This window comes from Mustela nivalis (assembly GCF_964662115.1).
Source record: "Mustela nivalis genome assembly, chromosome: 12".
NCBI lineage: Eukaryota > Metazoa > Chordata > Mammalia > Carnivora > Mustelidae > Mustela > Mustela nivalis.
Genome location: NC_139031.1, coordinates 10,734,564 through 10,760,410, shown reverse-complemented (window position 1 = coordinate 10,760,410; position 25,847 = coordinate 10,734,564). Strand labels below are relative to the sequence as shown.

General features: G+C 42.7%; 2 protein-coding genes across 36 annotated transcripts in view; one reads left to right on the top strand and one right to left on the bottom strand.

Moving 5' to 3' along the window:
• The window catches only part of LOC309844598 (uncharacterized protein), a 58,428-nt gene that overhangs the window by 27,607 nt on the left and 4,974 nt on the right, over window positions 1-25,847 (bottom strand). For 23 of the 33 annotated variants that reach the window (XR_014300774.1, XR_014300777.1, XR_014300781.1 and 20 more), the window contains one exon: window positions 17,645-17,766. The exons of 3 other annotated variants lie outside the window; for them this stretch is intronic. Coding sequence is in view for 22 of the 30 variants with exons in the window: in XM_082691683.1 (XP_082547809.1) it covers window positions 17,645-17,766 (122 nt within the window). In the remaining 8 variants the exon portion in view is untranslated. Of the gene's footprint in view, window positions 1-5,117; window positions 5,724-17,207; window positions 17,767-22,002; window positions 22,181-25,847 lie in introns of those variants that run through there. 7 more of the 33 variants (XR_014300776.1, XR_014300778.1, XR_014300779.1 and 4 more) reach the window with 4 other exon arrangements.
• Window positions 10,801-15,285, top strand: GSTK1 (glutathione S-transferase kappa 1). 3 transcript variants are annotated; one of them, XR_014300771.1, is made up of 8 exons: window positions 10,801-10,989; window positions 11,556-11,637; window positions 11,837-11,965; window positions 12,257-12,357; window positions 12,524-12,559; window positions 14,180-14,296; window positions 14,450-14,767; window positions 15,032-15,285. XR_014300771.1 is itself a non-coding variant. In XM_082691673.1 (8 exons), the coding sequence occupies exons 1-8, from the start codon at window positions 10,918-10,920 to the stop codon at window positions 15,079-15,081; spliced, it is 681 nt and encodes a 226-aa protein (XP_082547799.1). In that variant the 5' UTR covers window positions 10,801-10,917; the 3' UTR covers window positions 15,082-15,285. The 3 variants fall into 3 exon arrangements, 2 of the variants coding, with proteins under 2 accessions (XP_082547799.1, XP_082547798.1); XM_082691673.1 differs by having other exon boundaries at window positions 14,674-14,767; XM_082691672.1 differs by having other exon boundaries at window positions 14,590-14,767.

Sequence of the window (25,847 nt, the reverse complement as noted above, 5' to 3'; positions counted from 1 at the left end):
GAAGAAAATATGGAATAATTTTGTCACTACAGGATAGAGAATGGCTTATTAAACAAGAACCTGGAAGTTGGAAAGTTGATTGGATTTCCCTTCAGTGAAAGATAGGGATAACAGTCAGGCAGAAGGCATTTACAACAACCAAAAGCCACAGGAGATCACTAATGAGAGTGTACAAGGAAAACTGGTATACACACATGCACACAAATAAATATGAACAGGCAGAGAAAACTCAAGTGGCCAACGGGTAGAAGAGGTGTTCATTCCCACTTGTAACCAGAAATATACAAGTTAAAACAACAATAAGAGAGGCTCCTGGGGGGGCGCCTGGGTGGCTCAGTGGGTTAAGCCGCTGCCTTCGGCTCAGGTCATGATCTCAGGGTCCTGGGATGGAGCCCCACATCGGACTCTCTGCTCAGCAGGGGAGCCTGCTTCCTCCTCTCTCTCTGCCTGCCTCTCTGCCTACTTGTGATCTCTGTCTGTCAAATAAATAAATAAAATCTTAAAAAAAAAAAAAAGAGAGAGAGAGAGAGAGGCACCTGGGTGGCTCAGTCCATTAAGCTTTTTTTTTTTTTTTAAAGATTTTATTTATTTACCAGAGAGAGAGAGGGAGAGCGAGCGAGCACAGGCAGACAGAGAGGCAGGCAGAGGCAGAGGGGGAAGCCGGCTCCCTGCTGAACAAGGAGCTCGATGTGGGACTGGATTCCAGGATGCTGAGATCATGACCTGAGCCAAAGGCAGCTGCTTAACCAACTTAGCCACCCAGGCATCCCTCCATTAAGCTTTTGACTCTTAATTTCAGTTGATCTCAGGGTCCTGAGATCAAGTCCCACGTCAGGCCCCACACTGGGTATGGAGTTTGCTTGGAGATTTTCTCTCTCCCTCTCCCTCTGCCCCTACCTTCCCCCATCCCTGCACACACACGCTCCCCTCCCCCCCAAAAAACACAAGATACTATTTCACATTCATCAAAATAGCCCCAAATTACTAAGTGTTGGCAAGGATGTGAAGAAAGGAAACCCCTGATGCTGGCAGGGTGGGAAATTGTACCACCATTCCAAAGACCAATCTGTCAGTACTGGGGAAGTAAAATATTCACATACACTTTGACTTAGTGATCCACTTGCTCCTAGGGACATCCCTAAGAGAAACTCTAGCACCAGACTTGAGGAGACCTAGATAAGGTGTTCCTTGCAGCACAGTTTGTGGAGGGAGTGAGCTGTAGGCACCCCAAACAAGGAGACTGGGTCAGAAAGATGTGGAAGATGTCCAAGGCAGAACAGCCTGCAGCAGTCAGAACTGGCGTGCTGGAAGCACTGCAGGTATTTCCAAGAGAAGAGCAGAAGAACAACAACAGAAAAAGTGGGGGGAGGGGAAGGAGGAGGAGGAGAAAAACAAAATCCACAGCATGTATCTGGGAGTCTGCACCACACAGTAGTTAGGAGCAGGGCTGCAGGAGAAACACCACTTAGATTCAAATCCTGGCCCTGCGGCTTACTGGTTCTGTCGCCTTGGGCAACGTCCCTTAAACTCTCTGGTTAATCAGTGTCTTTGTTTGGAAAAGGGAAGATCCTAAGAGCAAGTACTCTATATGCTTGTGAGGATTCGCTGATGATACAAGTACATAAACAATGCTTGTCAGTTAGTGCTCCCTCGGTGTTACTGTTGCTATTATTATCTGTAATAATATGAGAGGGGGATCAAGCGTGGAAGAGAAAAATAAAATTTTAAAAACTACGGTGAGGGGCACCTGGTTGGTTCAGTCGGTTAAGGCGCAGACTCTTGGTTTTGGTTCGGGTCAGGATCTCACAGTTACGGGATTGAGCCCCGCATTGGGCTCGGTGCTCAGTGCGGGTTCTGCTTCAGATTATCTCTCCCTCTCTTCTCTCCAGCTCGTACACTCTCTCTCTCTCAAATAAATAAGTAAATAAATAAAATCCTTAAAAAAAAAAAAAAACTAGGCTGGAAACTTGCGTGTACGATAATAGTGAGCTATATATAGAAGGGAATGTTTGGTTCAGCTCGCTCTGTACCTGAGGTTAAAATACACACACACCCCTCCCTCCCTGCACCAGCTTACAATACAGGGGAAGACACTGAAAATGTCGATGGACTGTGATAAGGGCTACGGTAAGAGAATGCACAGGGCAGCACAAGAACCGGGAAGAGAGACAAATGAGCCTATAGCTTCACAAAGGGATTCTGCAGGAAAGGAGTGTTGGGAGGCAGGATAATTCAGAGTTTAAGATTTGGGACTTGATGGGATGCCTTGGTGGCTCAGTTGGTTAAGTCTCTGCCTTCAGCTCAGGTCATGATCCCAGGGTCCTGAGACCAGCCCCACATTGGGCTGTCTGCTTAGCAAGGAGCCTGCTTCTACCTCTGCCTGCCCCTCAGCCTGCTTGTGCATTCTCTCTCTCTCTCTCTCTGACAAATAAATAAATAAAATCATAAAATTAAACTTAAAAAAAAAAAAAGATTTAGGACCTTAGGAGTGTCTGGGTGGCTCAGTCAATCAAGCATCTGACTCTTAATTTCAGCTCAAGTCATGATCTCAAGGTCATGATCTTGGGGTCATAATCTCAGGGTCATGAGACTGAGCGCCTCATTGGGCTCTGTGCTCAGTGGGGATTCTGCTCAAGATTCTCTCTCTCCCCCATCCCCCAAGTTCCCCACATTCTCTAACTCTCAAAATAAAGAAATAATTTTTTCTTTTAAAAAGGAAAAATATTTGGGACCTGAGTTAGAATCACAGTTGTGCCTTTGACTATTCTGTGTGATTTTTGGCAAGTTACATTCCTAGAGGAACTACACCTAGAAAACACTCAGGCCCTAAGAATATATTACTGGAACTCAAAGACCCCAGCAAAACCTCTCTATAATCTCAGCTTTAACTAAGCCTCTCTCAAGTAGTTCATATCTCTTTAAGAAAAACCCCCCAAATCGCATATTGCCCAGCATGTACAAGTTAATCTAAAGGCCTGAAAATGCATCTGCCCACTGATTTGTTTAGAGTACATTGTAAAGCAAGCTGTTGCCTTATTTATAATTCTCAGCAAAGGAAGGGTCCTAAGGGGGGTGATCACATCAGATCTTAAAAGCAGAAGGGGATGATGATGAGGCTGGTCTTTAAAATCAGGAGGAGGAAGGGGTGCCTGGGTGGCTCAGTCAGTTAAGCGGTGAAGCTTCAGACTCGATTTTGGCTCAGGTCATGATCTCAGGATCTGTGTTCAGCGGAGAGTCTGCTTCTCCCACTGTTTCCCTTCTCCCTCTTCCCCTCCCCCTCCTCTCTCTCTCTCTCTCTCTCTCTCACTCAAATAAATAAATAAATAAATAAATAAATCTTTTTTAAAAAATCAGGAGGGGTGCCTGGGTGGCTCACTGGGTTAAAGTCTCTGCCTTCAGCTCAAGTCATGATCATGGAATCGAGCCCTCGCATGGGGCTCTCTGCTCAGCAGAGAGCCTGCTTCCCCCACCGCCCCCAACCCCGCGCCCTCCGCCTGCCTCTCTGCCTGCTTGTGATCTCTGTCAAATAAATAAATAAAATCTTAAAAAAAAAAAAAAATCAGGAGTTGGTATTATTAGTCAGAGCCAGAGGGTGTTTTGAACGACTGGCCTATGAGTGGCCATCAGCCCACAAGCTATTATTGGCAAGTGCACTGCAGGATAGCAGCAGCTGCATTAAAAGGAAATCCGGCAGGCATACACTGAGTCAGTAACTACAATGTCATGTTGCCCTAAGAAGGTGGTTCTTGGTCCAAGAAAGAGGACTTGGTCACTGGAGAGTTTACAAATCCCAATTGCAAAACACTTGCTAGTTTTGTTCATTTTTCTCACGAAGAAAAACAAAAATAAAAATACTTGAGTGGCCTGAAATTTGCTTAGGGAATAACCTTGGAAGTAAGGAAGAAAAAGGACATCATAGACATTCCTTCAGGCATGATTCCCATGGACAGAGCTGAACAACATGTTCTCCAGCAGCTTGAAACCAAAATCAGGTGAGGGAAAGCAGACATGCCTCATTCTTTGAAACTGAGAATAATTTCCAACCTAGGAAGTGGCCACCAAAGTTTAGTGTCAAGGTCACAGATAGGACTCCAGACCACATGAGTTCAACTGCCACCCCCCACCACTTACAGGCTTTATGATCTTGTGCAAGTTTTTGAATCTCTCTATGCCCCCAGTTCCCCATCAATAGAATGGGAATCAGTGTGACAATAGTACCTACCTGAAGAGACACTAGGGAGTACAGGTTCTATTTCTTTCTTTCTTTCTTTCTTTTTTAAGATTTTATTTATTTGAGAGAGAGAGATTGAGAGAGAGAGCACAGAGGGAGAGTAAGAGGTAGAAGCAGACTCCCTGCTAAGCAGGGAGCCCAACTTAGGGCTAGATCCCAGGACCCAGGGATCATGATCTGAGCAGAAGACAGAAGCTTAACCCACTGTACCACCCAGGTGCCCCGACAGGTTCAGTTTCTTAAAAAGTTAAAGTTAAACTTACCATTAGGCCCAGAAATTGCACCCCAGCTATCTACTCAAGAGAAATGAAAACACATGCCCATATCAAGACCTGAATGCAAATACTCATAGCAGTATTGGTCATAATGGCCAAGAATCGGTAAATGCCCATCAACTGGTGAAAGGATAAACAAAATGTGGTACCAGTACATCCATACATGAAATACTATCCAGCAATAATAAGTTAAAAAAAAAAAACCTACTGATATATGCTACAACATGGATGAACCTCAAAAACATACAAAGTGAAAGAAAACAGATGCAAAAAAGCTATACATTATATGATCCCATTTACATGACATTTTCAGAAAAGGCAAATCTATGGAGACAGAAAGCAGATCAGTGGTTTCCTGATCCTGGGGGAGTGCGGGAGAGGTCAGGGGGGAGGAGTAGTTTTAACTGCAATCTGGTCCAAGGGAACTGTTTGAGGTGATGGAAAGATTCCAAGACAGTATCTTGGTGATGGTTGCACAACTCTATATAATTAATAAAATTCACTAAATGGTACACTTATAATGGGTGAATTTTATATATGTAAATTATACCTCAACAAAGCTACTAAAAAATAGCACCTACGTTGTAGGGTTGTTTAAATGATAAAATGAGTTAATTTTTAAAAAGATTTATTTACTTATTTTAGAAAGAGAGAGAGCATGAGCAAGAGGGACAGAGGGAGAAGGAGAGAGAATCTCAAGCGGGCTAAGCGCAGAGCCAAGGCAGAGCTTGATTTCATGATCCTGACAACACAGCCCTCAGATCATGACCCTGAGATCACGACCTGAGCCAAAACCAACAAACGCTTAACCAACTGTGCCATTGAGGCACCCCTAAATGAGTTAATTTTTATAAAGCACAGTTTCTGACATCTAATAAGCAATTCTACATGTATTAGCTAAATAATAAAAATAATTATTTGTGGCTATGTGATTCATCACAAGAGTAAATTACTGACAGTTTTTAACATGAGTTCCTTCACCACAGGAAGCATGACAACTGAGTACTCAAGCAATGGAATTACTGCTCTTCCATAAAATGTTTTAAAAATCAGGGGGCACCTGGGTGGCTCAGTTGGTTAAGCATCTGCCTTTGGTTCAGGTCATTCAGGTCATGGTCCCAGGGTCCTGGGATCAAGCCTCATGTCAGGCTCTCTGCTCAGCATGGAGCCTGCTTCCTCCTTTCTCTGCCTCCTGTCTGCCTGCTTGTGATCTCTGCCTGTCAAATAAATACATAAAACCTTTTTTAAAAAATATGCCAGCTAATATGTCGTGGCAGAACGATTAGTGCAGGCTGGCCTCTAGTGACAGAAAGCCCCTCAGTGGTTGTTTGGGAATGGAGGGCAGGGATCGCCAAGGGTCTCAAGGAAGTTTGCAGCTATGTTTGCTACCTTGATCATGGTGATGGTTGCATGGGTGCATGCGGATGTCAAACTTATTAAAGGTACATTTTAAATATGTGCAGTTTATTGTATGTCAGTTATAACACAACAAAGCTCTTCCATAAAAAATAAAAAAGACATTATCGAAGCCTTAAGGAGAGTCTAGGAAATTAAGAAAAATTACGGATAATCCCTAATAGAATTATTTTCATTTTCTTTAGTTTTCACCCACATGCATATGTGTTTTATAAGAATTTAATGAAAGCACATGTTAGCTGCTCTCAGCTGCAATGTTGTCACACTGGTCTGACCTGATGAACAGCAAATTGTGAGATGTTCCAACTAAGTTCGTTATAGTTATATTTCAAGTACACCAGTTTGCCAAGGTTGATCTCTTTTAATAGAGCACAGCGTTTCTAAGATTAGAACCATAATAATGTCAACCTCACTCTCTTGCATTTTGGCATGATTTATTCAGGGAGAAAGCCAGCACACAGAATTTCACACACTCCTTGGTAAATCCTTATGAAAATGTCAGGCCTTGAGAACCAAGATGTAAATACTCCGTTGCAACCTGGCAAATGTTGTACCTTAAAACTGTGTCACATGTGCTGCTCATGGCCTTCATAACTGACATTTTCCTTAAGCAAAGTAAAATATACAAATGGCAATAAATCAGATACCTAAGTCTCCTTCCAATGCCCTCCCTGCTCTGCCAGTAAATTCCCCAAATCATCTTCCTTCCTTCCTTCCTTCCTTTTTCTTCCCTCCTTCCCGCCTTTATCCTTTCCTCCTGCCTGTCTTTCTTTCTGGGTAGATAAGATATTTACTTGGGTCGCAAATCAAAGGGTTAAATGTTACATCCAACAAAAACTTTGTCTTGCCCTGCCCCAGACCCCCAGCTTTCCTCCTCAAAAACAACCAGTTTCACCAACTGCGTCTCTCCACCCAGTGTTACCAACATGCACATGTGTGCATATATACACCACACACTTAGAAAGCATGGCAACCCTTAAAAAAACACAGCGAATAATATGCACTGTTTTGAATCTTGCTTTTCACTTATTAATACATAGGATATGATGCAATACTAATATCTAAGGATCTTCCAGGGGTGCCTGGGTGGCTCAGATTGTTAAGCGTCTACCTTCTGCTCAGGTCATGATCCCAGAGTCCTGGGATTGAGCCCTACATCGGGCTCCTGGCTCAGCAGGGAGTCTGCCTACACTCTGCCTCTCCCCCAGCTCATGCTGTCTCTCTCTCTCTGCATATCTTTTTGTCTCAAATAAATAAATAAAATCCTTTAAAAAAATGTTTAAAATTTTTTCTAAAGATAGCGAGCTTCCAAATTCTTTTTAAAGTTGAAAAATAGGGGCGCCTGGGTGGCACAGTAGTTTAAAGCCTCTGCCTTCAGCTCAGGTCATGATCCCAGGGTCCTGGGATCAAGCCCCACATTGGGACTCTCTGCTCAGTAGGGAGCCTGCTTCCCCCTCCCTCTCTCTGCCTGCCTCTCTGCCTACTTGGGATCTCTGTCTGTCAAATAGATAAATAAAAATCTTTTAAAAAATAAAGTTGAAAAATATTATAATCGTGGTGAATTGAATTAGTTTCAGGTCTATGAACATTTAGGTAGTTTCCAAACCTTTGCTATTATAAATAATGTTATAATAAATAAACCCATAGCCTATCATATTGCATGAAGGCAAACATATTTATAATATAAATTTTTAAAAATGGAATTGCTAGGTCAAAGGGTGTGTATATTTGCAAACTAGAAAGATATTGCTAAACAGCCCTCCTTAGAGGTTGTACCGATTTACGCCCCACCAGTTGCATAAGACAATGATTTTCCACAAATCCCTGCCAACACCCTGAGTCATCAAACTTTTTGATCTCTCCCAACTGGATAAATAAAAACATATCATAGTGTAATCCTGATTCACAACTTTTAAAAGTATATACAAGCACAATTTTTTATGTGCCATATGTCCATTTTGTCTATGTTCGTATCATTGGCCCGTTTCTCCAAGGGGCTTCTGTTCTTTTATTTTATTGATTTTGTAGCTCTTTCTACACTAGGATAATTAGCTTTTTGACTATGAAATGAAACCAAGTATTTTTCCCAGTTATTTTTTGACTTACTAGAGTTTGCTAAATTTTTCAAATTTTATGTAATTGAATGTATAAATCTTTTAAAGTTTCTGCATTTAGTATCACAGCTAACAAAGAGGTCTCTACTTTTAGATTTTTTTTTTTTTTGAAGATTTTATTTTTCTAAGAGAGTGACAGAGAGAGCACAAGCAGGGGGAGGGACAGAAGTAGAGGCAGAGGGACAAACAGACTCCCCACTGAGCAGGAAGCCTAATGCTGGGGCTCCACCCCAAGACCCAGAGATAATGGCCTGAACTGAAATCAGACACTTAAACCACTGAGTCACCAGGTGCCCCAGTTACTCCCAGATTTTTTTAAAGGTTTTTCCATAAGTTCCTCAGGCACCTCAGAGGTTTCTTTTTTTTTTTTAAATAAAATATTCAATCAGGCTAGCCATGTTCCTTGCATAAGGTGTGATGTATGGGTCCAGCTACATTTTGTTTAAACTTCCCAGTTGACCCAAAACCATTTATCAGACAATCCATCTTTTACTTATTTGGGAAGGCAGTTTATTTAAAGCATTTGTGGTTTCAAATACTTAATTCCAAATTACATGATCAAAGCTCTAATGATGATTCAAATGGAGACAATATCATTGACCATGAAAGATAAGGATTTGGTTTACATATCCCACCCCTTTTCCACCCTTCCTAAGTTTGATAATCACATCATATTTAGTCTCTTTATTAGTTACTTTTGTAATTGTAAATAATTGGCTTACACCACTATTTCTTGTTCCAACAATTCTAGTCAGTACCTCGGCACTCCTCTCAGCATGTGTAAAGAAGTGTAAATATATTTCTGTTATTCCTACTCAGAGCCCAGTATAATAATAATAATAATAATAATAATAATAATAATAATAATAGATGGAAGCAGGATGTAGAGACTCAGATCAATGTTTTACCATTTTATGATTCTTAAAATATTCATCAGTTCATATGATATAAATAAATGACTGAATTAATAGATATATACATAAATGGAACAATTCTCCTTTCAAAATTTCAATTAATAAATGAAGAAACAAGGGAAATAGAAAATCACCATTAGAACACCATAGTAATAATTGCTGCAGGCAAAATCTTCCCTACCTTGAATGATCAAACTGGCAGGTGAAAATTTAAGGAGAAACAGGACATTTCATAGCTTCAACATATCTCCCCCCAAAATATGGGTGCTTTTATGAAACAGCCACAATTTCTTCGATGTCCTTCCCTCCAAGAGATGGGCTTAATCTACTTAGCCAGTACTCCCACCTCCAAACTAGGCTGTACTTAATGACTCCCTTCCAAACAATAGATTATGGAAAGGCAGAAACAGTGATTTCTCTGTAGAGAAACCTGACAGTTTTTTCCATCTTACCCAAAAGGTCAAGGTTAACATCATGGCTAATAAGTTATGTTAGTATCAGGAACCCCTGACATAATTCAAGGAGAAGGGCACTTCACCTTTCTGGTATACTTCCATAATATCCCAATCCCAACCTAGACATAAAAAAACATCAAACCCAAATTGAGGGACATTCTACAAGACACATGACCAATACTTTTCAAAAGTGTCAAGGTCAAGAAACACAAGAAAAAGTCAAGAACCTTTCACAGATAGGAGGAGACTAAAGAGAAGGACAACTAAATGCTAGGTGGTAGCCTAGAATGAATCCTGGAACAGAACAAGGATAAGTGTGGAAAAATGAAATCTGAATGAAGCCCATCTTCTAGTTAATAGTAATGTACCAATGTTAATTAGTTTTGATCATCATACCACGGTTATGTAAGGTGTCCCCTGTTAAGAAAAGCTAGATAAGGAGTATCTAGAAACACTCTGTACTATCTTTACAACTCTTCTGTAAATCTATAAGTCATGCCTAAATATTAAGGTTTTTAAAAATAAGTGGTGATTTATTTTTAAAATAAAATATTATTATGAGGCTAAATTTGCTCTTGGATACTTTTAAACAAAAATTACTGGAGAAATGTGTAATTTTTCAGTTTCAGTTATTCCAAAGCAATTAGTTCAATTTGCAAGTGGGTGAAAATAGCATCCTTGTTTCATTTCATACATTCTACTCTATGTAAATGTTTACAGTCTTTGTGTTCTAGTAGCTTAAGGTTGTTTTTCTAATGAATACAAATGAGAAGTGGAATCTTTATTGTTATGTTTTCCAATTCATAAAATTAGTAACATTAACAATAATTTTAATAAAATTAAAAAGATATTTTAAGAAATTATTTCCCTGCAGTAAATGTAATCCCAGTGTAAGAGGCTATGACATATTCACAAACAGAAATAGGACACACCATTCTCCGTTATCTTTCCGATTATCGTGGCAGAGAGGCCTCCTTCTCTCCTGCAATCACTCTCAGAAAAGTACAAAAAATGTCTAATTTGGGCACTTCTTACTCTGCCCCGGTCTCAGAAAGTTCCTGCAAGTGCCAAGTCACGCCAATAACTAACATGTATCCATCCTCACAAGGCTATACGAGGTAGGGGTTATCACCTCGTAGGTCCGTTTTAAAGAGGAATGACGAAGAAACTGAGGTTCAGAGAGGCACTGGGGCCTGCCAAAGCAGCACAGCTAAGTGAGAGGGACAGTAAACAACTCAAACACCTGCTTGGGCCCCAAACGCCGGCGGAGACCAGGAGGCGCGCAGGGCGGCCGGAGGCTGCGCAGGGGTGCTGGTGGGGGCGGTGTGTCGCTGGGAGCCACGCCCTCCCCAGGGGACCCAACCCCCAGCGCCCTTTGGCCAGACTTGGCCCGGGGCGGCTTTCCTCGCGCGGCTGCGCAGCGGAGGCGGGGCCGGGGGCGGTCCTCCGGGGCAGGCCGGGAATCGGGGCGGGGTCGCCGCGCAGGCACAGGGAAACGCGAGCTGCTGCAGCATGGGACCCCTGCCGCGAACCCTGGAGCTCTTCTACGATGTGCTGTCTCCCTACTCCTGGTTGGGCTTCGAGGTGACTCCGGGAGCCCCCTTGGCTGGGGCTTGGAGGGCAAGGGCGGAGGGGATGGGGAGGCGGGGCGCGGGGACCGTGATCTCGTGAAATTCTTGGCACTGCCAGCCAGGGGTGAAAGTCATTTTGTGTCTCTAAACGGGATACGGTCGCTGGCTCCAGATCGACCCTTTCTAGCCTAAGGCAGTGGTTTCCCACGACGGTTTGGAATAAGGGGGGTAACTCCAAAGAATCAAGGAGAAAACCATGGCACAGCCCTCTCAGCCTACTCCGAAGTTAGTTTGGGGGGGGGGGTGCCGTGCAGAATAGGATGGTAGGGTAGCTGTCCACTGAACAAAGATCCTGGGATCGATCTCTTGGGATGGAGCAAAGTTCATGGGATTGATTTCTGGTAGTGGAGTTTTGCTGTTTAAAACCAAATAGTGTAGGGTGTTCGCATAACCCTTACTCTTCTGCACTTAGAGCCTCTGGCTAATCAGTTGCCATAGAACACCCCTGCCTCTCCCTTGGCCATTTTCACTGTGTCCGTCTTACACACTGGCTCCCCATCTCCACCTCTGCTCCTTCAGGTCCTGTGCCGGTATAAGAACATCTGGAACATCAGCCTGCAGTTGCGCCCCACCTTCATTGCAGGGATCATGAAAGACAGTGGTGTGAAGGCAAAAGTGTTTGGGACAGAGATTTGAGGGAGGGCAGCTTTCAAAGGTCCAGGGGGCTGCCCTCAGACGGGTCTTTATATTGGCACCAGCAGCTAGTAATTTGCACTCTGCTGAAAACCCGGGTAGGGGTCCCCTCAGGCCTGGGACCCTTAGGTAGGCTCTCACCAGTGTGCCCAAATTTCCACTTGCAGGAAACCAGCCACCAGCTCTGCTTCCCCGCAAAGCCCAGTACTTGAGAAATGATGTCAGGCTCCTGGGACAGCATGTCCAGGTTCCCGTGCAGTTCCCCAAGGATTTCTTCTCTGTGATCCTTGAAAAAGGTAGAGTGAGCTACAGATGGGTTATCAAGTGGAAGACAGCAAAGGCCAGGAAGTAGGAGGTGGCAACCACATGAGATGAAACAAAGCGTGGGAAAACACAGGTCAGCGCTGAGTGACAGCAGCTTGTGGGGACCTGAGGGAAAGAAGAGCCGGATACACTAGTGATGAGAAATTTGGGTGGGAGGGTGAGGGCAGTTGAGCCGCTCCGGGGGTGTCAGAAGCAGGGAAGAGCCGGTCCTCCGTGGGAAACAAGCTAGAAGAGCCCTGCCTCTGAGTACCTCTGCCCCACAGGAAGTTTATCAGCCATGAGATTCCTCACTGCTGTGAGCATGGAACACCCAGAGATGCTGGAGAAAGTGTCCAGGGAACTATGGATGCGTGTCTGGTCACGGGTGCGTGCAGAGCTCTGGGAACCTACTTAGGAGACCCTGGATAACGTGCTGACCCTCCCCTAGAACCTGATTCCCAGAGTCCTAGTCCTGCCCATTGTTCACTGGCCTGCTGTCCACCCATCTCAACCCTCACTGCCTCCACTCCTGCCGAGTGTTCTCTTCTCAGGATGAAGACATCACGGAGCCCCAGAGCATCCTGGCTGTGAGTATCCTGGCTCTGTCCCTACCCCTCTCACTGTGAAGCTGAGAACAGCTGACATTTAAAGGCAAAGAGGACACAGTTTTCATATTGGGTGGAAGAGGTCACAGTTATTTGGGGAGAAAGGATATCTGTATTTGAGGAGCCAAATTCCTGAAAGGTTGGAACTCAGAGGACTCTCAAAAGAATATATCTCATGGTTGAAAGGGAAAGTGCAAAATTCTACATGGGTGGATTTTATTTCATGAAAGAACTCAGTGGGAGGGAGATGTTACATGTTGGCACCCCCAGGTGGGGAGGGATGAACTATTGGCCCCAAACACTCCCAACACCAGACCTCACTGATAATATCCAGAGTAGAAAGCAGGAGACTTTACAGACAGGCTTTAAAAAGAAAAAAAAACAGAGAGAGAGAGAACGGACTCAAGCCAGAATCCCACAGAAGCCTGAGTGGAAACACATGGAAATAGCTCAAAACATTTAAATATGTGCCAGCCATAGATGAGGGTATAAAAAGTAAGTTTGTCTTTGGGATTAAATCAGGAAATTCAAAACGGTATTTTTCCTGCAGTTTACAAAAGATAGTTGAGGCATATTCAAATTTAATACATAAAATGGCAAATCAACAAGGAATGGCCAATATGTTCCTCCCGTGTTTTTATTCCTACAAAGTATATGCACAGGCTTGTCTTGCCATTACTAAGAAACAATCATTTTTCATACCATTGTAAATTCTTTGAAAATATCATTCTTAGTTTCTACACAGCAGTCCATTCAGTGGGCCTCCTTTTGCTTACTTAACTGTTTCCCTGTTGTTGAACATTTGGTCTGGGACACAATTCTCTCATGTAGCCAACTCCAAGACCCTGTCACATCAGAATATACCTCATGACTTCCTGTTTCCCCCCTCCAAGTTGAGGAGGTCAGACTACAGTGGTTCTCAACCTTGGCTGTATATTTTAGTCACCTGGAGCACCTGGGCACTGCCTACCAAAAATCACGATGTAATTGTTCTAGGGGGTGACCTATGAGTGGGATTTTTTTTAAAGCCCCCTCGGAAGATTCTAGAATGCAGCCAAAATGGAGAACCACTAACCCCAAATGATACCGACAAACCCCCAATAGAAACGCTTATTCTTGTTAAGCCCTGCCGGTGACTATCTCCCTGTGCCTTGCTCAAAAGTCCTCGGGAAATGCCATAAGAATTATAGCCCAGCCCTTGATTTTAAAAAAAGCACAAGATACTCGGGAATTCTGAGAAGTAGAAAGGCAAGAGCCCAGACTTGGATTCCAGTGTTGGCTCTGCCACTAACAAGTTCTTGAATGCCAACCAAGTCAGGTACTGCCTCTGGGCAGCAGTCCCCTCTTGGTTAATAAGTTAGAGAGCTCGTTTCTAAGATGCCCTCTGGCTTTAAATTTCTGCACCCTGTTCTTTCCACCAATCACAAGATTTTAAGGGGGGGGCGGGGCGGAGAAAAACAGGCCCTGTTAGCAAAAATGGACCTTTGTGGGTGGGTGAGTAAAGGCCTTACCAGGAAAATGGGAGCAGAAAATAAAGACCAGAATTTCTTCTGAGCCCTACCTCACTAATACACAGTTGTGTTCCCCGCCGCCTTCCCTCAGGCTGCAGAGAAGGCTGGCATGCCTTCAGAACAAGCCCGGGGACTTCTGGAAAAGATCTCAACACCAAAGGTGAAGAACAAGCTCAAGGAGACCACTGAGGCAGCCTGTAAATACGGGGTGAGCGATTCTTGATGTGGGTCCCCCAACCCCAGTGCTAAAGACTGAGGCCAAGCATCTGCTGGGTCCCCATGCTCCTGTTCTAAAAGTTGCTCCCAACATGAGTGCTCGCAGCTGTCCAGACAACCCTTATCCTTTCCCTTCCTGTCCCAGAGTCCAAGGAAAGGAAGGGAGGGAGCTCGATGGTGAGAGGAAAGACAGAGCATCTGAGAATTAGAAACAGAAAACTCCTAAAGCTGTGGAGCCTCTTAGCAGACACCTCTTAGGTGTCTGCTTTGCTTATATGACCTCAGACGAGTACCGACTCAGCCTTCTATCCCAGCCATACTGAACACCTGCTCCATCACCTTCCTCCCTGCACTAACTGCTCTCTCCAGGCTTTTGGGCTGCCGATCACAGTGGCCCATCTGGATAACCAAACCCACATGCTGTTTGGCTCTGATCGGATGGAGTTGCTGGCACACCTGCTGGGTAAGTTACAGGTTCATGGTGAGCTGCCCTCAACCCCAGCCCACCCCCATTTACCAGTTGACCAGGACAGATACAGAGCAAAAAAAAAAAAAAAAATATTCTATGTATTTCCAGCAATGAAGCCTTATACACAGAGGTTCTCAGGGCTAAATGTGAAAAAGGCCACTTTTACCCCCCTAGAAGAGAATGATGCCAAACAGAGCTCTTCCTAGAAAACCCCTGGGGGCTTGTGGGGCCAGCCTCTGACTGATTTTCTCCATCTAGGAGAGAAGTGGATGGGCCCTGTGCCTCCAGCCACAAACGCCAGACTTTAAGGATGGCCAGGAGAAGCAAAACTATTGGGATAAAAAGCAGACCTTCTGCTTCCCCTTCTTCCACTGTGTGACACTGGGACTCTGGTTTCTCTGATAGAGGTTCCTCTGTGGTCCTGGGAGTTACTGTAGAGGGGGTCGCGTAGTGCCCCAAACTCTGCTTTCCCTCAGAATAAACATAATGCCATGAGGCATCATATTTCTGGATCTGTGTCCTCTCTGATGTTTGTATGTTCTTCCTGCAGTCACCTATCCACTCTAGGTGTTTGTGAACAGCTCTTTCCATACTGTGAGCCCTGCTGCCCATCTCAGGGCAGCTTATGTGGAAGGAGAGGAAACAGTCCCTCTTCAGGGATGGAAAAAAGCCAGATGTATTTTGCAGCTAAACAGTTTGGAGGTTGCTGTCTTCTGACCAGCCACAGTGCCTGAGACAGAGCTGGGATCAGAAAAAGCCAGAACTTGGCTGAGCTTCTGCCCAGATACTTGAACCAGCTCCAACTACACTGACTAGCAGAACCTATGGCAGCACAGGGCCATAGGCTGAAGTTGCCGTGGCCTGGGAAGTTGCTCACCCACAAAGCAGATCCTGAGCAAACCCCAGGGCCTCTCTCCCTGGCCTAGTATAACCCCTGTTCCTTCCCACACAAACCTACAGCTTTCCCACTCCCTCAATTATTTATCCAAAGGCCCTTCTCTGTATGTGCCACCTGTGCAATAATCAGTTGTTTCAGTAGTCTTTTGACCTGGTTGACAGTACCCTAAAACCATACTTGGACATCTGTTGGGAAGCAGGAACCACTGTTGGCTCAGTGGCTCTAGAGGCATTAAGAGGGGATTCCTTGCCCCTGCCCTCTGGCTTTTTCTGCTCTCAGAGCTCATTTCCCCCTCTTAGCCCCCTTCATTTGCTGTTTTCCTCTTCTCCCCCCTTCTGTTATTCCAGCACACTCCAGGATTTCCAGTGATCCTTACTAGGCTAATCTGCTCACCAAGGCCAGAAGTATATCTCCAAATACACACTCCCTTTTTCAAAGACTTCATGACATGTACAGTTAATATAAATTTAAAATATGGGAAAATGTCCAATAAGAAACGAGCAAATTAAAATGTTACTTCTCATATATTGAAATCACATATTTAAGCATATAGAAGTTCTCATATATGCTGACAGCATGGTGGTAGAGAAAAAGTTTTGTGAATAAAGATGCTTGTCTCAATAGTGTCTGTGATATCAAGTAACTTAATATAAACAATAGGATGTTTGAATAAGTCATGGTACATCCTGGATATAAGGTTTCATAGCCATCAAAAATTATATATGGGGGCGCCTGGGTGGCTCAGTGGGTTAAGCCGCTGCCTTCGGCTCAGGTCATGATCTCAGGGTCCTGGGATCGAGTCCCGCATCAGGCTCTGCTCAGCAGGGGGCTTGCTTCCCTCTCTCTCTCTCTCTGCCTGCCTCTCCGTCTACTTGTGATCTCTCTCTGTCAAATAAATAAATAAAATCTTTAAAAAAAAATTATATATGTTTTGGGGCACCTGGGTGGTTTAGTCATTAAGTGGCTGCCTTTGGCTCAAGTCATGATCCCAGGGTCCTGGGATCAAGCCCCAAGTTGGGCTTACTACTCAGCAGAGAGCCTGCTTATCCCTCTCCCTCTGCCTGCTGATTCCCCTACTTGTGCTCTTTCTCTCTCTCTCTCTCTCTCTCTCTGTCAAAGAAATTAATAAATAAAATCTTTAAGAAGTTTTATATATATATATATATATATATATATATTTAAAGATTTATTTGAGAGAGAGGGAGCATGCACAAAAGTGGGAAGGGCAGACAGAGGCAAAGAAAAATCCGAAGCGGACTCCTCACAGAGTGGGGAGCCTGACATGGGGCCCGATCTCATGACCCTGAGTGCATGACCCAAGCCGAAAACCAAGGGTCACTCAACTGACTTTGCCACCCAGGCACCCTCAAAAATTCTACTTGTAAAGAATTTCAACATTGGAAATTCTTAGAATATTATTTGGAAAAAAGATGAAACTACCTAGTATGATCTCAGTTATGTCTTGATGTAATAAAAATACATTATAGAGGACACTAATATATTAATCCTGGAATAAAATATGCCAAAATGTTTCCATTTCATTTGTATACTTTTTGAAATGATCATTTATTCTGACATATGAAAAATTATATAATATTTAAATGAAAAAATAAAAGAATTTTTAGATTCACATTTGGGCACAGTTGTTTTTGAAATGTTATCATTTGCTTAACTTAATCCTAAATCTTATCCCAAGCTAATGTGACATAATCTTTTATTCTACAATAAAATTGTATCTCCCAGCTCTGCCCAGTCTTCCTTCAAGGAGTCTAGCATTCTGTTTTCCTAATCTATAGCAAATTTAATCTCTGGAGGAATGAGACAATTACTAGACTAAACCTTACAAATATAGTTTAGATTACAATGTCTGAACTTCTGAGTAAAATCCAACAGTCAGCGTTCGCCAACGAAACAAATAATAGACCATCTATAGGTATGTATAAAAGGAGTTCTGTTATCAGGGATTGGCTCACATGGTTATGGAGGCTGAGAAGTCCCACAGTCTGCCATCCGCAAGCTGGAGGCCCAGAAAGGCGGGCTGGTGGTGTAGTTCCAATCCAGAATCTAAAGGCCTGAGAACCAGGAGCACCTGTGTCTGAGGGCAACAGAACACAGATGTTTCAGTGCAAGCAGAGAAAGCAAGTTTGCCCTTTGCTTTTTGTTCCGTTCAGGCTCTCAACAGATTGCATAATACCTCCACACACACCACGGAGGGCCACCTTCTCTACTCAGTCTGTGGATTCAAATACTAGTCTCTTCTGGAAACACCCTCATGGACACACGCAGAAATGTTTTGTCAGCTCTCTGAGTGTCCCCTACTCAGTTGACACATCAAAGTAACTATCAGTGAGAAAAGGGGAAGCCCCCAAAGGCAGCTGTATTTTAAAATAAAAGAACTTTTTTCTAACCCAAAGAGTTTCATACTATTAGCTTCTTCCTCTCCGCCCCTTCCATCAACAGTCCTAGTGCGATATAAAATTTGCAGTTACGTCAGTACTCAGAATTCACTGAACCACTTTTTTGCATTGCAGTTCAAATTTGAAGCTTACCAAAAAACATGCTTCTAAAACAAACTCCTTAAGTAAAATTTCTAGAATTATATTTTTTACAGGCCCAAAACGAAAGCATTAGTTAACAACAGAAGGTTTCAGAGGCATGTGGTAAAACAAAAGGGAAAAAAAACCACAGTACCAAGTGAAAAGTCTCCCCTTTGTCATTCCCATTCTCTGGTTTTTCTGTGTGTGCAACCAGAAATGTCCATGTGTTTTGACATACAAATGTCAGGCATGATTCAGAGGACTCAGTCTACCCTTCATCCAGTTTCCCCAGCAGTAACATCTTGTGCAGCTACAACACGACGACACAACCAGGAAACTGACCGCGATTCACTCCATCAAACCCTGTTCAGATTCCACTACTTTTCTTGTGCACTCATTTGTGTGTCTTTTTTTTTTTTCTGTGTGATGTGTGTGGGACCACCATCACAGACAAGATACAAAATATTTCTAGCATAAGGGGTCCTCATGTTTCCATTTCATAGCTAGACTACCTTCTGTCCTCCCCACTACCCTAAGCCCTGGCAATGACAATCTGTTCTTCATATAGTTTTCTCATTTCAAGAGTGCTATATTAATGGCGTCAGACTCGCTTATCTTCACACGCAAGGTATTGTGTGTCTCAGTGGTTCTTTTTATTGCTGAGTAGTATTCCATGGTATGGATGTGCCAGAGTTTGTTTGACCTGTTGAAGGACATTTAGGTTGTTTTCAGTTTAGGGCTATTACAAATAAACCTGCTATGAACATTATTTTTTTTTAAGATTTTATTTATTTATTTGACAGACAGAGATCACAAGTAGGCAGAGAGAGAGGGGGAAGCAGGCTCCCTGCTGAGCAGAGCCAGATAAGGGGCTCAATCCCAGGACCCTGGGATTGTGACCTGAGCTGAAGGCAGAGGCTTTAACCCACTGAGCCACTCAGGTGCCCAAACCTGCTATGAATATTCTTGTACAGGTTTTTGTGTGCATGCAGATTTCCATTTTAGGGGGTTCAGGAATACAGTTGCTGGGTCATATGGTAAGTGTATGTTTAATTGTACAAAGAACTGCTACGTTTTTCCCAAGTGGCCAAACCATCTTAACCTTCCCACCAGGTATGTGTAAGTGATTCAGTTTTTCTGCATCTTCACCGGCATTTGGTGTCATTACTCTTTTTTTAATTTTAGCCATTCTGATAGGTGTGTCCGTGTTGTCTCATTGTGATTTGAATTTGCATTTTCCTAAGGAATAATGGATATCTTTTTGCGTGCTTCGCCACCTGTACATCCTCTTCAGTGAAATATCTGTTCACACCTTCTGCCCATCTTTTTCTTTATTTTTAAAAAATATTCTTTTATTCCCTCTTTATACTCTTCTGCTCTTTTCTTTTTTCTAAATTTCATTTTATGTTTCCAGTGTTCTAAGATTCATTGTTTATGTACCACACCCAGTGCTCCATGCAGTATGTACCCTCAATACCCACCACCAGGCTCACCCAACTCCCCACTCCCCTCCCCTCCACAACCCTTAGTTTCTCAGAATCCACAGTCTCTCATGGTTCGTCTCCCCCTCCGGTTTCCCCCAATTCATTTTTCCTTTCCTTTTCCCAATGTCCTCCGTGTTTATTCCTTACGCTTCACAAGTAAGTGAAATCATGTGATAACTGACTCTCTCTGCTTAACTTACTTCATTCAGCATAGTCTTCTCCAGCCCCGTCCATGTTGATACAAAGGTTGGGTATTCATCCTTTCTGATGGATTCTGCCCATTTTCTAACTGGATTGTTTTTGAAATGTCCATATTGTCCTTAATAGTTTATTTATAAGTAGGCTTCACACCCAGTGTGGAGCCCAACGTGGGGCTCAAACTCAAAACCAAGACTTGAGCCAAGATCAAGTCAGATGCTTAACCAACTGAGCCACCCCAGCACCCCTTTTTAATTTTTTTTAAGTAGGCTCCACACCCAATGTGGGGCCCAAACCCAACAACCCTGAGATCAAGAATTGCATGCTCTACTAACTGAATCAGCCAGCCCCTTCATAGCATATCTTAAAAGAATGTACCAACTATAAGAACACATTTTGAGACAACTGGGGGAAAATAACATGGACTGGATATCAGGTGATACTAAGAAATTAATATTGATTTCATTAAGTGTGATACTGGCAGGGTGGCTGGGCACAGATTAAGTTCTCACCAGTTGGAACTACATAGGGTGGAAATGACATGCTGACTTTAAAAAGTGGGAGAGGTGGAAAGAGTAGATGAAATGTAATTATTGAAGCTGAGTGATGGGTACATGGAAAGTTCATTACACTGTTTTTTCCTTTTTTATGTGTGTTGGGCTATTTCCATAATAAAAATGTCTTGAAAAAGTACTGACAGCCTGGCTTAGTCAGTACAGCATACAACCTTTGATCTCAGGGTCATGAACTTGAGCTCCACAGTAGTTGTAGAGTTTACTTTTAAAAAATAAAATATACTGAGATTTCAATTCTGTGATGTTACACATTCTCACCCTGTCCCCATAGTATTGTGCATACAAGGTCAGCCCCAGCTTCATGGACTTGCAACCTGTGCACTCACACAGGGCCTCATGACTGCTTTGACGCTGTGCCTTGTCTTGAAATTCTTAATTTCAATTAAGGGCCCTGCATTTTCCAGTTTTGCACCAGGCCTCACAAAGTATGTACTGTGCTGCTCCTGTAAGCACATACTGCGTGCTGAGTAACTGCATGTCAAATAAATGAGCACCCCCTCCCCCAAAAAGGCAGACTATGAGCGAAAGAAAGGAAAAAGCGATGGGGATGGCAAAGGAGAAGGAGATAACTAGGTCAAGGGGGAGATATGGGAAGTCTCAAAGTAGAAAAAGCTGAATGGGGAAGGGATGCTGCTGGGGAGGTGCACAGAGAAAGCAAGCGTCCAGCCAGAAGACGAACCTAGGACACACTATTCATCATTCTCCTCAGAGGAATCACAGTGCTTCATTTGACCACAATTCCCAGGGTTAAGCAAAAGTGGAAGCAGAAAGAATTAGCCACTTCGGACTTCAGGGAAAGAGGGGATTGGTGGCTAGGAGGCCAACTGGACCACTGTTCCTCACACATCCCATGACCTTAATCCCAGAGAGTTCCTTCAATGTCTTTGCAGAGGACTGGGGAAAACTAAAATCCTTGGCCTGCATCAGACCAACTTCCTCCAAGTCCATGTTCAAGGGTATGGCTGGCTCTAGCTGATGCCAGATGAAAAAAAGCCTGGAAAGGTGGGGAGGCAATTGAGGGAGGAGCAAGAATCGAAAGATCATGAATCATTAACTCAGCAAATATTCACTAATTGCCAGTCAATAATATAAGTATTTATTATCCACTCCAATCATAATGACGAGATGGACGTAAAAGGACTATAAACAAACCCCATCTGTATCCATGATGCATTCAGATCCCCACCGTTGTCAGCCCCGAGTCTCTGCTGGGAAGCACAGCACCACTTTGTTCCTTGTCACCTTGTACGCGGTCTTACAGTTAGTTATGTACACGTTTCTCCTCTCACGAACAGTCACCTCTTTATGATAGAGAGTGATATTCCTACACAGGACCTTACAACGTCCTGTGTAGCAAGTGAATAGTAAAAACTTATTGAATTCAAGTCCGTGGGCAAACAGATATTCCTGCAATGTGAGCAGGAGAGTGAATTTTTATAACTCCTTTTGAGAGCAAATGGCAATATATATCAAAAACTTCACTTTCAGGAATTTTTCTGATTTATACAAATGAGTAAAAATATGTATATAGAGGCACCTGCGTGGCTGTTGTTAAACATCTGCCTTTGGCTCAGGTCATGATCCCAGGGTCCTGGGATCGAGCCCCACATCAGGCTCCTTGCTCAGAGGGAGGCCTGCTTCTCCCGCTCCAACTTCCCCTGCTTGTGTTCCCTCTCTCACTGTCTCTCTCTCTCTGTCAAATAAATAAGTAGAATCTAAAAAAAAAAAAAAAAAAAAAAAAAAAAAAAAAGACATGTATACAAAGATAGGAATTGCAAAATCCTTGATAAAAACTAAATGGTTATCACTTGGATAACAAAGTTATCAGTGGTTATCATTAAATAAATTAATTGTTGTTTCATAAAATAGAAACTATTTTCAAGAGCATAATAGATGGAAAGAAACCAAAACAATAGTTGCCTATGGGGTTGACAGGGAGGGGGCATGAGGGACCTTTCTAGATGATAGCAATGCTTCGTATCTTGATTGGAGTTTGCGTTACACAGGTATAACTCTTTATCGAAACTTACGGAGTGGTCCACTAAAAATCTTTGCTGAACACTGTAGACAAATTTTATTTCAAAAGAGAAAACATTAACTAATATTTAACTCTACTTTCATGCATGCAGTAAGATGAAATAGCTTACGGGTCACACAGCAAATAAGCAGTAGGAGTGAGATTTGAAACCTGGGCTGCACATCTCTAAAAATATGTGCTTAACCACAACCACAAATACCTCTCTGTTTTCTCTTATTTACGGACATTCTCATGTGGGACTCCTCTGCCGCTATCTGCAGACATCTCATAAACACAATGCTTATTTTGTCTCTGGGTAACAACCACACTCAACTTCTCAAATTTGAGAATTACTTTTTGTGGCTCAGTGCCGAATAGCTGAGACGGAGGGACAGCCTGAACCTCATATTCGTTTGGTGCGTTCCCAGTGAGCTTTGTGCAGTTTTACACCTAGATGATGAGAGTAAGAATGCGTATTTATCCTGATGTACTTGAGAATTCATCATTTATGGGAAGCATTTCCATCCCAGAAATACCAGTGATGCTGATACACTTCATATTAAATCATTATCCACCTTCGCTACACATTGGAAAGCACTGTGGGGGAGGCAGCAAACACAAAGAGAAACACTGAAAACTGAGTTAAAAGGGAAAGACTCTGAGTTTGATTCTAACTCAGCAAATCTACTTTCTCTGCTGATTTCCTCCTCTGTAACATGAAAATGATAATCAGACTCGCCCACACGATTGTCAAGGATCAAATGAGATTGGGCCAATTTGTGCACTCACACCACATACGTTGTCTTCTCACCTATGCTGTTTTTTTAAAAAGTTAACCTGCACATTGGGCTTCTAGAGCTATTCAGGTAAAAGTCTTACCTTTCGTAATCAGTCTTAATTAGCTCATAAAAGATAAACATCCCAATACAGGGGCTGCAACCATAATTTCCCATTCTTGCCTTATATATTGATAACTTTCTTTAATCTTCTCATAATCTCTTTTGCTGTCTTTGCTCTCTAAAGATTAGCCTTAAGACGCCAAACAGTGGGGGAAACAACGTCCAGGGAAGACCCCAGAGTTATAATTTTAGAATGTCAAAGGTGTTTTGTTAAATTATCATTACTAAATCAGCCAAAAAGTGTGTTTAGAGTTGGATGACATAATGTTTAAGAGTCAGGTTTCTGGAGTGGGACTACAGATTCAAATCATGGCCCCAACCTTTATTAGCTATACATTTTCCTCGAGTTTCTGATCGCATCTATAAAACGAACATAATAATAGCAACTACCTCTTATTATGTTATATTTTAAATTACTTAATATGTGTAAAGCATTTAGCACAGTGAGCAATACACAAAACGCACATGTTGGCCACAAGTATAAAGCAAACTCAGATTCAGAAACACAAAATCACAAGAATACAGAGGTGTACAGAAGTGCTCAGTGGTAGACATTAACTACCTCTCACAGAAGTCTGTCAATTATCTCTGCTTCTCCCCCTCCCCCACCTCCCATTTCCCTTCACTCTTCCCTCCCAAAATGAGGTGGGCATAGTGGGTGCACCTAGGGCAGTAATCTGACCTCTGACACGGTGGTTTGTAGAGACAGGCAAGTAGAAAGCAGGATGAATGACCAACAGTATCTTTAGCATTTATATTTTGCTAAGGATACTAAGTTGAAGAAAAAAGGAAAGTAAAATGTTTGGGAAAAAGTTTGGCCATACATATTCAACGAAAGCTTTCTTTCTCATTGCTCTCACAAAATCTCAATAACATTTCCTGGAATTCAACAGGAGGAAATAATCCAAAAAGCAAAACATGGAAGAAGAGGTTCATTGTAGTATCATTCTTTAAATGGCTTTATGGAGGGCACCTGGGTGGCTCAGTGGGTTAAGCTGCTGCCTTCGGCTCAGGTCATGATCTCAGGCTCCTGGGATCGAGTCCCGCATCCGGCTCTCTGCTCAGCAGGGAGCCTGCTTCCCTCTCTCTCACTCTCTGCCTGCCTCTCTGCCTACTTGTGATCTCTCTCTGTCAAATAAATAAATAAAATCTTAAAAAAAAATTTAAAAAAAAATAAATAAATGGCTTTATGGAGACATAATTCACCCTTACAAAGTGTAAAAAAATTCAGTTGATCTTTAAAGCATATTCAGAGTTGTGCCAGCATCACTACTAATTTTTTAAGATTTATTTATTTTAGGGGTGAGGGCAGAGAGAGGAAGAAGATGAATCCCAAGCAGGCTACACAGAGAGCCCAACGAGAGGCTCCATCCCATTACCCCAAGATCATGACCTGAGCTGAAATAAAAAATTAGATGCTTCACTGATTGAACTGCTCAGGTGCCCTGCATCACTACTAAAATTTTTAAACATTTTCCTTACCCCCAAAAGAAATCCATTAGCAGTTAATCCCCATTCTTCCCCCTCTCCAGTGCCTGGCAAGCACTAATCTACTTTCTGTCTCTTGAAACATTTGATGAGCAAAAAAAAAAAAAGAAAGAATAAAATAAACTCAATGCAACTAAGTAAAATAACATAAAGGTATCTTAAATTATAGGACATCCATTCAATAAGATACTATGTGGCTGTTAAAAATTACCACAACAAAGACTGTATCAAAAGGTGAACTATATGTGATACAATATTTAATTTTAAAAAATACAAAATGGTGAGTACTCTGATTTCAGCCAAAGATCATTTCAACCAGTGTGTGGATAGACTAGAAGAAATGTGTAGAAATTTTAAACAGCCATGTTAGAATAAGGAGATTGTGGATGATATTTTTTCTCTATAACCTTTAAATATTTTGCAAGATTTTATATTTAACAAGTGGAATTTTTAGAGTTTCCTGGGTGGCTCAGTGGGTTAAGTAGTCAACTCTTTTGATTTCAGCTCAGGTCAGGATCTCAAGGTCTTGGGATTAAGCCCCCACCTCCCACCGCCACATCTGGTCTCCATATTCAGCAGGGAGTCTGCTTAAGGATTCTCTCTCCCTTTGCCCCTCCTCTCTTTCTCTCAAATAAAAAGTAACAATATAAAAAAATGGAATTTTTAGAAAATCTATTTTAAATTATCATGATAGAGAATATATTGAAGGCACAGTCCAGCCTTCCTGACTTGGAACTGGTTCTTAACTAGCAAGTCTCTCTAGTGTAGGCTCCTGACAACCAAGAGCCTTATGCTACAAAGATCTCATTCTCCCAACTGCAAATCCTTTCACACTGCAGACATTCAGCCCTCCCTTTGACTCCCTTTCTTCTCAGTCTACACGCCCCCCATCTTGCTATCCAGACGCACTTCTTAACAAAGCCCTCTTACTTGTCAAACATACCAATGACTCCTGACCAATTTCCTTCTATTAATATA